The 15878-nt window shown below is 33.1% G+C and overlaps 1 protein-coding gene across 2 annotated transcripts in view; it reads right to left on the bottom strand.

Moving 5' to 3' along the window:
- LOC145249751 (galactose-1-phosphate uridylyltransferase-like) overlaps positions 1-15878 on the bottom strand; it is a 74675-nt gene that overhangs the window by 45250 nt on the left and 13547 nt on the right. For both annotated transcript variants that reach the window (XM_080111666.1, XM_080111665.1), the window contains exons 3-4: positions 8364-8439; positions 5212-5390 (exon numbers count right to left, since the gene is read on the bottom strand). In XM_080111666.1, the coding sequence (XP_079967792.1) occupies positions 5212-5390; positions 8364-8439 (255 nt within the window). The remainder of the gene's footprint in view (positions 1-5211; positions 5391-8363; positions 8440-15878) is intronic.

Below are 15878 nucleotides of genomic sequence, written 5' to 3'. Positions count from 1 at the left end.
CATTTTGGTCAAATTTATCATCCAAGTGTATGCAGTTAGTTGGTTTGAGATCAAAACCAACAATATTTTTTTTTAACCAGCAACAGTATATTTTAATATTATTCAGAGAACAAAACAGTTAACTGAAATCCAAATCACTGTTTTAAACTGTTCAAAACATAGTGCTTTTGCATTACTTTCGGAAAATATAATATCGATGATGAACTCGGATGAATTGGATGTGAGAGAAAAGGGCATTCAAACGATTTTGTCCATTAGGTAAATAAATATTTATTCATTAAATTTTATTAGTTTTCTTAATTTACCCAAACAATAGTTAGTTTTACATCGCAAAAATATAAAAAATAAGTGTTTTCAAATAATTGTTTTTTTTTGTGTGTTATTTTTTCCAGAAATAGTGAACAAAAAAAAAAAAAAAAAAATGAAAAAGATTACTGCTATCAATTTTGCAGCCACACACACTGGTCAAATTTGATTGATTTTTTCTCAAAAAGTTGTATATGGCAGGAAGCAAGACATAGACACATTATTACAAAGTCATTGTGCCATCAAATTCATTTTCCTCAAAAGGAAATTATACAGAACAATTTAGTTCTATTATGTTTATATTATTGCCTCTAATAACAAATTGAAATACATGGTTCTGTAACTTGTATCAAGTTGTTATATTGTGTAATACATCTCCACATATCTTTTTGAATTGTGAAAGTTAAAAGACTTTTTTTACAATTTTTGTTTAATCAATGCAGTAAAAGTTTAGATATTTTGTTAGTTGTGATTCATAATTAAAAAAATTATAATTCATGTATTTATTTTTCTTTCAATGTATTTCATATAAATATATCAATTTTAATTGGATTTTTTATAAAAATAGTGAAATTTCAATGTCAGTGTTGTGAAAAATGCTATAAAAATGAAGGATTTTTCAGCATTTTTCTACACGATTTTTAAAATTAAATGTTCAATTTTCTGTTCAAAATAGGAATCTAATTTTTGTTATAAGTTCTTATCACATCAAATCCCAACTATCATCACCAGTGCCATGTTGATTTTCTGAAAAAAGTTGCAAATCGACCTGTCCTACTGTGCCATGGGTTCGATGAATCCAAATAATACGAACAACAAATCCTCATCTCCAAAATTCAGAAATGTAATTTATATTTTATTGATTCAAATTTTCTCACAAATATTAAACACTAGCAGGACATGTATCCTGATGTTGCACAGGAAAATTAAAGAAACCAAAAATCACAGCTTTCAGAAGTTAATTGATTTGTAGAAGAAAGAAAAAAGCAGCATCCATTCTAGATGGATTGAACCAGCTTTCTCTGAAAGAAGAAGTTCCATGGGAATATCAAATTCACAAATGGTCCCCAGTCGCATGTATTGGTCGGAAAGGGCTGAAAAGACACTTTTCATACAAAATGCTTAGCCCTTATTCACAATATATAAGTAACCAGAATTATGTGCTACATGAAAATAGCAGTGTAGGCACTGTTTTGTGGTCATGAGATCATTCTCCCAGACATTACCACCTCCTTTTTTAGGGGGAGCAGTGTTGTATGCAAGAGACTATCCTGCCAGGTATTACCACCTCCTTTGGAAAGGTAATGTAGTATACTGTCTGTTGTAATGAAACAAATCTCTCAGGCATTGTCACCTCCTTTGCAGAGAGAGTAGTGTTGTATCTGTTCTGTTGTCATGAAAGCATTCTCTCAGGCATTACCTCCTCCCCTGGAAAAGTAAAGTAATGCGCATACTTTTTTAGGAATGTATGGTATTTGTTGCACTGTAATGAAAGCATTCTCTCAGGCATTACCTCCTCCTTTGATGAGGGGGGGGAATGGTAGTGTAGTATTCGTTTTTTTAGACATGGAAAAGTAATGTAGCGTACCACATACTTTTTGCATAGGCATCACCACTTATCAAGGCCAAGATGCCACTCGAGGATAAGGGTTAAAGAATGTACAGTAGAAATTGGACAAGAATGTATTGTATTTGTTGTATTGTAATGAGAGCATTCTCTCATGCATTATCTCCTCCTTTGATGGGGGGAATGGTAGTGTAGTATTCGCTTTTTAGACATGAGACAACCCTTCAAGGCATTATATTCTCATTTTGGGGTTTAATGTATGTCAACAAGAGACTGTTCCAATCAGCTGTCCATTAGTAAACAGAACACTTACATTGTATACGTATTAACAAAAATGGAATCTTAAAAACTGAAATATGAAAATGGAACGTGAGAATTTAAACGAGGAAGTTTATTTGAGCAACGACAGAAAAATTGAGGACAAAAAATCATGACGAAACGAAAAACAAGTTTTAGTTTCACTTTTTACTTCTGTAATGTACTAAGCTACAGGATAAACAATCCCGGATATAAAAATCCTGGATTTAGATTTATTTACACAACACACACACATACTCAAACTTACACACTCACATTCACACACACACACTCAAACATACACACATAGATTTATTTATACAATAGACACACACTCACACACACATACTCAAACATACACATTCACACACACATTGTCTTTGTCTTCCTACAAGGGCAGAGTTAGTCACAAGATCAGTTTTTAATGTGGAGAAAATCCAGTCCCCAAAACTGGGCACTCTGGAATAGGACAAAAATTTAAATTGTCTCAGTCTAGAAGGATTTCTCTTTCACTGACTACTGGCAGAAAAATGAAATGTACTACCCGAGCAAATACCCTACTGATTTAAGCTAGACCGACTACATTTGCATCTGACTGATTGATCAAACTTTCTAGTAGGAGAATCAACAATTTTCATTCAGTGTACAGCATTACTCTTTATAATTAGAATAGAGTTCTCCTGGTTACCAATGATGTAAACAAATATAAAATGATAATTTCTTTTATTTCTGTGAGAAATGAGATAGTGTATGAGAAAGATCGCTAACTACTGTAGGAGTAAACAGATTTCAAATCTCAGATTGAAACATTCATCGTGCCTAGCCACATTAAGCAGCTGTGATACAGCGAAACAGTTGTCTATAAATGAATATATATATTTCTCCAAAACCTCTGGCCTTGATGGAAGTGAGAATAAAACTTGCTGTTATGGTTTCAAATGATCTGAAATAACAGCAAGGGGAGACTTGATTCCAAATATTTCTCATATGTTATATCTCCCCTCTTTTGGAAATAGGGTACGATTATGAATATCTTCAGTATCAACCCATATACACTGTGAAATTTACTTTATGTATGGAGACCAAAGATGGGAGACATAACATATGAGAAATATTTGGAATCAAGTCTCCCCTTGCTGTTATTCTAGATCATTTGAAACAATTGCAGCAAGTTTTAGTCTCCTCTCCACCAAGGCCAGATATTTTGAAGAAATATCAGATATTTTGTAATTCATATGCAAAACTAGGAAAACAAATGACTATGATTGAAAAATTTTATGGCTGCAAAAACAAAAGTGCCAAAAATAGGCTAAGGATGATGGATACTCTCCTTAATGTGTGACCTTAAGGGCAAATTTCACATAGCCCACTATGCAATTTAATAATTACCTTCCCAACGAGCCTTCATTTGTTAAATTCTGACCAATAGTCGCTGAGATTTGGGACTTATAAAATTGCCAAAATAGGTTGTATATCAATTGCTGCATTAATTCCTATTTCATTCACATAAATTCTTTAGAGTGAAATGATTTTGGCATTTCTTCCAAACAAATTATCTCTACTTAAACCATGTTTGTAATAATAAAAAAAATGATAACTGAATTCTTCAGGTGCATCTGGTGAAACGCGAGAATCTTTCTGTCAAACTCGGAAATTTGCACAGAATTTCTAACGGAACACTTTATTTAATCCACAGAGGTAGCATGTTCTCGTTCTGTCAGCCATGATCAAATAAAAATTGTAAAATAACTTACTATTGTATTGTATCAACTGCAATGAGGATTGAACCTTCAACCTCTAGAAGAGTGTCGTTCCAAACTGAATATTACTGAGTACTTTATCTGTTAGGTCACTCGAGGATACAGGTTGATGAGTGTATGATGGTCTCTGAGACAACAGTGTAGTGATTGTTAGCGGTGCAAATAGGATAGAATTTGATTATTTCAGGGAACGTTTTAATAAGAACTTGTTTACATTGGACTTGAAGATTACCACGTTGTAGTTAGCTGGAAAGCAGGCCAGCAGAACAGAGTTCCACAGGCGGACAGTTCTAGGAAAGAAGCTTTGTTCATGGAATTTGCATTTAAAGTTAGGCACTGGTAGAGAGTGAAGGAAATTGTTGATAGTGGTTATAGCTAGACAAGTGTATTTTGTGAAAGTTTGGCAGGGGCTGACATAGATTGGAGCTCAGTCGAGCAAATGTCATGAAAATAATGATAGAGCAGAGATAGACTAGTAACGTTTCTTCTGTGGGAAAGACGTTGCAAGGAAGAGAAAAGGACATTACCTACTAGGTTTTTGAAGCCAGTTTTGAACAAGGCAGGATACGGTGCTCCAAGTAGCTCCTGCCCAAATATGGCAACAGTACTAAATTTTTTAGGACATATCTAGCTCTTATACAGGTACAGGACTGCGACAGAAGCAAGATAACTTCTGGAGCGATAGAATGATGCAACCATTTTTCCAGTGATCTTGGCAACAGATTTAAGTTTTCCATTTTAGGTCAGAAGTGAAGGTCAGACCCAGAAGCTTGTCAAAGCAAGAAGCTTCTTTAAGACGAGAGCCATTCATATCAACTGGCGCCAAGCAGAGATCAGAACGTTTATAGTGAAAAAATAGATAGGTTTTGGATGCATTAAAATTAACCAGCCACCTTTTTCCTCATTGCATCCTATTTTCGAATTTTGAGGAGTGAGACTCAGAGAGAACTTGGTCAGTGTTGGCTATTGAAGTGTTGCCACAGATAGGAGTGTCGTCTGTGTATAATTAATGGCTTCCATTCTATCAATGGGAAACAAAGGATACCTCTTGTAAGGGTACCTGTGCATGTAATGATGAAACAAGGGTTGAGCAATTTCAATCCTCACCTCTCCTGAGTTGGTATTGCCTAATTCCAGTAGTGATCAAGCTCAACGTTGCTTAACTTTGGTCATCCAATAGGTGTATCAGCGTGATTATAGGTCTGCGTATATGTCTGTTGACAAATGAACTTATGTGATTTGGGTTGTCATTGATGAAGATAGTAAAATATTATTACTAACCTGGACCCACTCGTATTTTGACCCTAGGTCAACACTGAGTTTGACCCACTCCTCAATCACTGCTTTGATCTCATGGTGTTCAAACAGTGGCAAGGTCAAGTCAGACCACGGATGAAAACACATAACTTGGCAGGAACCCCGGGCAGGTCGACATTGAAACAATGGATCGTCACTGGCATCTGAGAAATAAATGTTGAATAAAGATTGAAAGAAAGAAAAATAGGCAAGTGGGAGGGGAGAAAGAAGAAAAGAAAAATAGGCGGGGGAGGGGAAGAAACGGAAAAGTACATCTCTCTAGAAAAAAAAAAATTTGCTTTCTTTTGTTTTTGTTTTTGTTTTTCAATTTTCTAATCTTTTCGTTTTTGCTGGGAACGGGGCATCCTAATAGATGACAGATATTCACCTGCTGTGATCCTTAATCATATGTTGTAAATAAACAATCTTCTTATAAATAAATTGTGTTGGTTTCTTTTTCTTTATTGTCAAGAAAAAAAAAATATTAAAGAAATTGTTGTTCGAATCGGAAATTAGGCTAAAATTCCCCCCCCCCCCAGATTCTGATACCAATTCCGATACCCCAACAATTTCTGATTTTTTCCGATTCCCAATTAAGCATCCTACTGGATGAAGGTTTTCTTTTTTAATGAAATAAAAATTCCAAATTCCGATACAATTACCAATTCCGATTCCTTATAAATCTCTAAATATTTAACCATAAAATTGTTAATTTTTAACGATTACCGTAAAAAACATTTGTTAAATGTGCAGATATTTTATCAGATGCAAAAATACTCTTGTGAGGGGGATGATCTATGGATTTTAATTTTACTGGTAGTTTAAAATCAATATTTTATTTAATATTTTATCATTACTATCAGCAATAAAAGATTTTGCTTTAAAAAAGGCAATTAAAAAAAAATCAGTTTTGGCATTGGAAAATAAACACAGATTTCGATGCCTCCAAAAGTCCTGATTTTTCAGATTTCTGATTCCGATTAATCGTCCCAACACTATTTTATATGGTGCTAAATATATCAGGATATATCAATTTGATATCAAACTTACATTGCTTGAATGGTATGAATCTACAAGAATATATATAAAAAAATGTTAAATTAAAATTTTAGATGGTGCTGATGGGGGGGAGCAGATATCATATAACACTTTAAAGACAGCTTCTTTACTAGCACCGCCGGCTGTGGAACTGTTCTACTAGCCTGCTTTCTGGCTGACTACAACATAGTTGTCTTCAAGTCTAATGTAAACAAATTCTTGTTGAATTGTCTCCTTAAATAGTCAATTTCTACCCAATTCCCATCACTGTACACACAGTTAACCCTTGTTGATAAGTGGTGACTTCCCCTATTTAAAAAAAGAAAAAAAAAAAAAGAAAAAAAAAAAGATTCAGACAGAAGGAATTTTTCATTTTCTAGATCAGTTTCAGTTTCTAAGGATGGATTTGCTGCCACCTACTGATCGCCTGTAGGAAATTTCCAAGGTTGAATGCTGAAATCGTTTCGCTTTTGCAACAAAAACCATTTTTCTTTCGGTTTCAGTTTAACTGACCTAACTGACCGTGTAGATAATTAGAGATACATGCAAGCCACGACCGCGGATCAGACAGTGCTTAAGATACCGTGACCGTTTGTTCATAAAATACTTTATCTGTTTTTTTTTTACTTCATGGGAAATCAATAAAGATGATGGCGTAAGGAAATAGTTCATAGGACATGTTTTCTATTCTGTCTAATCAATTATATAAGTTTATGTGTGTGTTCAGTTAACAGTCAAAAACTACAAAACAAACACCCACAAAGTTGGTATATTGTTCAACGACGTTCTCCCGGATAAATATACCTGCTTTCTGACCTAAAATGCACCAAACATTGATGTTAATGTTTGTTTGTTTGTTTTTCTTTCCTTTTGCAAAAAACTTTCACTCTTAGACAGGGTCCAAAAAAGACTCACCAACCTAATAGGTCCCGGAATGAACCAAAATCCAATTTCTGTCCTATTGCCGAAACGTTGCATCACTGTGCTTGGTTTACAAGTGTTTTAAAGGAATATACTTCAACAAACTGGAGGCACTTGTACCCCCTCAACATAAATACCCCCGACAAGCAGCAAAGTTCCAACCCTATACAGGGCTCTATAGATAAATTTGACCTTTGACAACTAAATATTTTCGTTTACTAGCCAACTAGAAAAGTTACTAGCCAAACTCACAGGATTTTTAGAATATGACATCTTTGTTCTGTGACGAGTATGTATATCAAAGATTTTTCTGTATATTTTTTTAATAATTGTAATTCTAAATATACATTTGGTACTGACCAGGCAAAACGTTGCTTAACCTCTGCCGTATATCTAATGACAACAATTGTCAATAAGTTCTGTCTGTCTCTCTCCCTTTGTCTCTTCGTACCTAAAACTAAACCAAACTTCCATGAGCAATGATCAAGTTTATATAACATAGCATTTATTAAATACTGCAGATAAAACTAAGCTCAATGGTTAACATGTTAAGTCAAACAGAGCTTATATATTTTAATTCAGCAGAACACCAAAACTTATGACATGCTTCCCCAACTGTACTGACATGCAGAAGTTCAAGTGTAACGTGAACCGACATCTTGCTGCCCAAATCCCAACATAGTGCCCCAGTAGTTGCTGTCCCTGATAGTAGCCCCCTACACCAAAGTGGCAATGTGCCTTGTTTGGGGTGAAAATGTAATTAAAAAAAAAAATAAAAAATAAACTAATGTGTATATTTGTTTTTCCCTCATAACTATTATAGAGTGTTGTGTCATCAGAAAATATACGCATCTCGGACACAATTTGATCAGAGAACTAATTAATACAATTCTTAAAAAAGGATTCAGTAGTGAAACTAATTATGTCTTTCTTATGAACTTGTTCAAGAGAATGATGAAGTGGAGAAAGATCAAGTTTATATAACATAGCATTTATTAAATACTGCAGATAAAACTAAGCTCAATGGTTAACATGTTAAGTCAAACAGAGCTTATATATTTTAATTCAGCAGAACACCAAAACTTATGACATGGTAGTTGATAAATTACATAAAATGGTGGAAGAAGGCAAGGACCGTGCTGTTATCGATATAAAATAAAATGAAGAAAAACTCTTACCTGGTTCCGGAACTTCGTCAAGTAAAGCAGGAAAATCATTTGTAAAGACAAAAGTTCCTTTGTAATCCGGATTTACCTGAGAGAAAGAGAGGAAAAAGAAAATAATGATAAAGTGAAGAAAAAGAAAAGGAAGTAAAGAGAGGAGGAGGAAGGAGAAAAAAAATGAAGAAGAGGAGATGACAGAATATGTAAAGACCAACTCCTATAATGTTCGTATTATTTGGATTCATCGGACTACTTTAACATTTCGGTCAAGAGAATGATGGAGTGGTTACCATTGGCAACTATTTTGTGTCTTGGGAAAGACAATGGAATCCTTGCCAATAATTAGTTGTATCGCATCTTACTTGACTCCATCGCCACCTTCTTCAGTGCTAAATTCTTCATTTATATCGTCAGCAATTAGTCGTTATTTACATCGACTCTTATGCGAAGAGAACAGAAGTCACTTTGCGAACATTCAGCTATCTCGGATTTTACATTTCTGAATTATTTTAGACTAGCGGGGGTACCCGGCGTTGCCCGGGTGTTTCGAGGTGTGTGTGTGTGTGCTCTTAAATAAAAAAAAAACCGAGGGGGGGGGGGGTAAAAAGTTTTGGTAAGTTGGTAGGATCGAACCCGAAGCCCTGAGGCAAAGTTGAAAAATAAAATGTGAAAAAAACATGAACTGTTTGGCCAGCCAGAATGAGTATCTGAAAGATGTTTGAATTTATTTAAGTAAGAACAAAATTGATAGTTGCCTGCAAGGAAGTTGTAGAGTTAACATTTTGTGTGAGCGTTACGACGTAAGCAATAGCTATAGCTATTCAGCAGTTAACATTTTCTGTAGAATGACCAGGTTTGTTTGTTATAAGCGAAGTAAAAAAAGAAAACAGAAAAACGACCGTTAAAACTTATCTGAAAAATAAAGCGGGGGGGAGTAATCAAAACCTCGAGAAAAAAAAAAAAATTAACATAAGGCAAACGAACGATGTTAAATGTAAAAATCGAAAAAACAAAAAAGAAAACAGAAAAACGAACGTTAAAACTAAAAAAAAAAAAAAAACATGTGAAAAATGGCTTAAATAAGCCTGTTTCGATATTAAAATTTAAAAAATCGGTGGGTACCCGGGTGTTTTTGGGTGTGAGGGTGTTAATGAAAACCTAAGAATAAGCGAAGTAAAAAAAAAAAAAAACAGAAAAACGAACGTTACGTGAAAAATGGCTTAACTAACACTGGTTCAATATTTAAATTTAAATGGCTTAACTAACACTGGTTCAATATTTAAATTATAATCGAAAAAAAAAAAGACATCTCACACCACGATTCAAACCCAAAACATGTAGATAATGACCCAACACGCTAACCAACTGAGCTAACATGGCGTACATGAAATTTAGTCAGTTCTTCAACTATTTAAAGTAAATCAGGTCATGACGTCATCTGACGCATGCATAGAACCGGTTGTCGTCACGAGAGGATGGTTTTTTGTTGACCCCCCCATGTCGAAAATTGTCAGTTTGGGGGTGAAAAAAATGAACGTTTTTGGCCAATTTTTCGATATTTTTCGGGTGAAGGATGGAGCTTCAATATGATACCGAGTTTGTGAATTTTTGTTCTGTGTGTTGAAAGTTTTTAGCTGATACACAAACATACACACATACATACATACATTTTCGCTTTTATATATATAGATGAGAATTGATTATTCGTATTAATTGGATTCTTTGGATTACTGTTCTCATCTTGAATGTCATTTTCACAACATTTCAGTCAGTTCAACCTTTGACCTTCTTCAGGTGTATCTTGTCAAACTCGGAAATTTGGACAGAAACGATCAAACTGCTGTGAAAATGAAATTCAAGATGAGAATAGTAGTCCGATGAATCTAAATAATACAAGCAACCAATCCTCATCTCAAAAATTCAGAAATGTCCTATAATGTTATTTGAAAGTGATGAAAACGTTTGCATGAAAGGAAAAACAATTTTTTTTTTTTTGTTTCTGAATTTTTGAGATGAGGATTTGAGAAATTTGTATTTTCTTTTATCAACATTTATTTTCTTTCTTTTCCATCCCAAGGGAGAAAAACAAAAGCAAAAAAAATTTTCAACTGTTTTCTGAGGAACATAAATTTGTCTCTGATGAGTTGTTTGGTTGGTTTCCACTATTCAACATTAACATGTGTAAGCCGTACTCCATGAAAAATATGAATAAAAATATTATTAGTTAGAATTAAATATACATCATCTGGTTTTGGAATGTTAAGTAACGCTATATATATATATATATATATATATATATATATATATATATATATATATATATATTATAAGGTAAAATTAAAAGCCAAGAACAATGTGAGATTTTTTTTTTATATAGAGTAAAATTAAATGAAAACAAAAGAAATAAATTTCTTTTTTTTTTGTTGTTTGTTTTTTCTTTTTCACACAAATTTTAACTCTAATATATAGTCTTTGAAGTTTTTAACATTTGAAACTATACAAAAAATTACTTTTTATCATTCGTTAAAAAAAAAAACATCTAGTCAGTAAGTCATTTAATCACCTGCAATCACTGCATCAACTCTCGAATTTACTATAATACCAATTTTTTTTATTTTTCAAGGGATCATCAGTTGTTTACCATGAAACACTGTTTCGGGGATTTAATATATATATATAGATAGATAGATAGGGTGAGCCAAAAAAAAAATAGAGGACATTCAATTGTTTTTCTGAGCATTTTACAGTCAACAGAGGAAAAAAGGCCAAAGACCCTAGTGTTTTGATGTGATGTTTTGAATATAATAAACTAGTTATAATCAAAGTTTCATTTCATTCAGACAAAACATTAAGAAATGGGGCCTAATTAGGGTTGGGGCCCGTTTTTAGGGGGTCACCCTGTTATATATATATATATATATACACACACACACACGAGATGCCTTCAATAAGTTTCCAGACTTTTTGTACAGACATTAAAATTTTGGACCATCTTGCATGAATTGAGCAATAGTTTTTGAGTGGCATAAGAGATTCAAGGAAGGTAGGGAATCTGTGAGGGATGGTAAGAGGTGTGGGAGGAGTAAGGAACTCAGAACAGAGTTGATTGGCTAAATAGAGAATTTCATGGATAAGGACCATCGTGTGTCTATAAAGACAATAAGAGCACAGTTTGATGTCAGTGTGGAAACTGTACACGCAATTAATTGTGAGGAGCTGAAGATGCAGAAAATTTGCATGAATGCACAAGTCCACAACTCCATCTTTGTTACAGACTATTTAACCAAGATGGGCATCAAGACAGTTCCCCACTATACCTATAGTCCAGACCTTTCTTCCTGTGACTTTTGGTTATTCCCTAAGCTCAAGGAAAGTTTTAGAGGCTGTCGTTATGAGTCGACTGAAGAGATGAAAGAGGCTATGACGAGGGTCATTGAGGCGCTCACACAAGAGGACTTTGATAAAGTTTTCCAGAAGTTGTTGGAACAGCACAACAAGTGCAGCTGGAGGAGTGCACCACAATGGGTCCCCAACTAGAGCAGGCGATCAATAGATTTGAATGAAAAATAGGCGATTTCACCAATTTGGATAACAATAAAAATATAGGAGTGTAAAACATTGTTGACCATCATTCAATCCTGGGTAACGTCGGATCTCCTTGTTAGTGTGTGTGTATATATATATATATATATATATATATATATATATATATATATATATACATATGCGCAGATTATCATATAATGATTAGATCACTCCAACAGACATTAAAAACATTTTAAAATAAATGTTTAAATTGCAACAGTATTTCTCGCAGTTAACGGTGGCCGAATGGATTAGATCCTTGCTAATGAAGCCAGACATGGCTTCTGTTGCAGGGTTCAAATCTATCGACCGGTGTTAATCGTGACACCCTACACTGATGATTCTTGAAAGGATGAAACATGAAACACTAGAGTCTGTAGGTATTTAATAATTATTATCGTAAATAATTATATATATATATATATATATATATATATATATATATATACACTGAGTATAGAAAATTCCATAGTTTACAATCAGATCAATTCTGCTAATCATTTCCCCTTAAAGAATTATAATTTAATGCCACGAATCAAGTTACTCTCTTATTTTTTAAATTTCCCTAGTGATACAATACTCCAGTATAATTACTTAAAATGATATCGTTTAAGCTTAAGGGTAAATCAGGTATGATGAAGCGTGCCTTTGAAATGAATGTTTCTGTTTAAAACAAAATTTCATAATGATATTCGACTTTTTCATTTTAAATTTTAAATTCAAACCATATTAACCGCACAACCAGTAATGCCAACCATATAAAATCAACAGTAAGTTCTTTGATATGACAAGGGCGCATTTGAAATGAATTAGAATGTTTAGAGCACAATTGAAGCATGATACTTGACATTTGCATGTTAAACTTTAATGCAAGCCATTGTATATATATATATATATATATATATAAAAGTGAACATGTCCGTGTGAGATTCTGTGTGTGTACATTTCCCTACGCAATAACTCTGTCAATTTTTAGTCTACAGACTCGAAATTTGATATACAGGGTACTGAGATTTGGAAAAATCTTTGTGATCGGTTTTCGGCCAGAAATTTGGCTGTTAAGGAGGTCAAAGTTCAACAATTTGACCCTTGAGAACTCTACCAAACTCCTCCGACAATTTTGGATCTAAACACTTGAAATTTTAGTTATAGGTTCCTTGGACATGGACCTAACTTAATAACTGGATTCGAGCCCAAAACAATAAATTTTAAAGGGTCATAATAGGGGTCAAAGACACAAAAATTGACCGCTTTTTTTTTTTTTTTTTCTTTTGCTCAACATACACCTCCAAAATACCTGGGCTGAAATGCTAGTAATTTATAAAATCAAAAGTAGGTTCTTTGATATGACAGGGGCGAATTTGAAATGAATGTTTCTATTTAGAGTACAATTGAAGTATGATTCTGGACTTCTGCATTTTAAACTTTAATGCAAACAATTATAAATAAAAATAACTTTATAAACACCACAAATCTACAGTTCAATGTAGACTACAAAAGATTGTGAACTTTGTCCCTGTGAGAAGCATATGAAGTTTCTTCCAGATGCATCGTGACGGGTTCTCAATTAGAGCAAGCAATTAATTGATTTGATTAAAAAATAGGCTATTTAATGAATTTCGATGACAATAAAAATATGGGAGTGTGTTGGGGTGGCATCCCTACAGATTCTGACAATGGACTACTGCTGACATCACTTCCAGTAACCAGTTTCAGCTATCAAGTAGTCTGGATCAGAGACTCAGTGGAAGTGGGTTGTAACCTTACTTTGTCCTTCCAGTTGAGCGTAGTCCCACTCACATAATATACGTTTCTGTATTTTCTGTTAATATATATTTTATTTCACTGTTTCCAAGCCTTCTTGTTCTTCTTTCAACATTTAAACCACAACAGAGTGTGAACCATTCGTTGATCATCATTTAGTCCTGGGCAACGTCGGGTCTCTTTGCTAGGATATATATGTTTTAATCGACTTTTAAATCCAATGTATAAACGGCTATATGTCTGTCTGTCTGCATATTTTCAAACTCTATCTCCTCTGAAACTAAAAATTGCAGAGTGGCACTAGGGGCTTCAAATAATTTGATTTTTTTTACAAATAATTTGGGTTTTTTTATGGGTCTTTAGCCGGTTAAAATAGTTTTAAGGGATCAAAAATGGGCCAAATTTGAAAAAAAAAAATTGTTATACATTTTGTACATTCATAGTTTATTTTTAATCAGTTCATATGCGTGTCACGCTGATACAGTGGTAACGTTACCAGCTTTGAATGCTAGAGTTTCAGTTTCGATTCTAGCTGATGGCACTTAAATACTTTTTTTTTTTTTACTTTTGAAATCACAACTCTATAATAATATATACGAAATCTGGACATATTAAAATATCATATTTAAGAGTATTTTATGCCTGTGCAAAGGCCCCCCACCTCCCCACTAGTTTGCTATATTTTGCAAACTATCAAGACATAAATTGGAAATATATGTATTCATGTATATGTATATAATTTAATTATTATAGTAAAAAAATAATTATGACAGCCCCCTTTAAGAAACTCGTTTCTTATCGTTGAGCACTTTCAGTTGAATAAAGTCGGTCAATTTATCTCTTATGCATAGATCATCGTATAACGATTAGATCACTGTCTGACTGACGTAAAGAACATTCAAAATTAAAATGTTTAAATTCAATGTTATTTCACGCGGTTAATGGTAGCCGAATGGATACGGTCTTTGCTAATCGAGCCAGAGATGGCATGTGTTGCCGAGTTCGAATCTGTCGACTGGTGTTAATCGTGACACTCTGCACTGAAGATTCCCGAAAGGATGAAACACTAGTGTCTGTAGGTATTTAATTATTATAGTAAAAAAATAAATATATATATATAATGCTTAAAAGTCCAGGTATGCTTTGAGAATAGTGATTTCAAGGTTATGCGGATTTTTTGAAGCATGAAAACAATGTTTTTTTTTATATTTAATATTTTTTTTTAATATTTCAAGCAGTCTTCTGCTCTTGTTCACAAAAAAAGTATCGAAATGAAAATGAAATATGTTGAAAAAAAAAACAAAAAAAAAATGGAAATTTGTATTTTGGGCAGCGTTCATTCCTTGCAACAATGTTCAAAAGAGTTCACGTGAATTATTCTTACAGGAAAAATGTTGAATTTAAAAAAAATTTTTTTTTTTAAATTTGCAACGCATTAGAATTCATTCTAATCAGCAAAAAGACACAATTGATTTCAATATGTATAATAAATAATTAGAAACTGAAACAAATGTGTTGAACGGTAAAATAATATTATTAATAGTTCTCATAATAATGATAGTTATAATGATAATAATTGAAACAAAAATAATAGCAATAAATATCGTAAAGTAATAATAACAATGGTGATAGTTATAATAATTTCTAATATTATTATTATTGATAATAATAACAATATTAATAATAATGTGTATAATATATATATATAATAAATGAGCTAAAATATATTTTTTCAATACAGCAAACATATCAAGATAGTAGAAGCTCTACCAGGTTAAGAGGAGCAATTCATAAATAAAGTTAAAATGATGAGGAATAAAAGTTACATGGCACTTTATTAAATAATCAGGTCAGTAAGGATGAAAATGGGAGGAACACGGAAAAAAAAAAAAGAACCTCTTTAGGCCATGACATTTCAAGGCTAAATGCTTCTCATCAGTGAAGAGTGTTGGTAGGGGGGCAGGTAGAACAAAGGAGAACAGAAAAGAAAAAGATGAAAGAGGAAGTAAAAAAGAGAAACATAATAAAATAACAAAAAAAAAAATTAAGTAGAAAAAGGATAGAACATTTTGGCACTTCTACAGAATTGGGACGAGATTTTGTAATCGATAAATGGAGTTTTCAGATAAAAACAATTTCATTTTCAACTGATTTTTTTGGTCAATTCTAATAAGTTACAAT

This window comes from Euprymna scolopes, chromosome 28 (genome assembly GCF_053919585.1).
Source record: "Euprymna scolopes isolate OS-2025 chromosome 28, ASM5391958v1, whole genome shotgun sequence".
In the NCBI taxonomy this organism is placed as follows: domain Eukaryota; kingdom Metazoa; phylum Mollusca; class Cephalopoda; order Sepiida; family Sepiolidae; genus Euprymna; species Euprymna scolopes.
The sequence above is the reverse complement of the archived record's forward strand: the minus strand, read 5'-3'. Positions and strand labels throughout refer to the sequence as shown.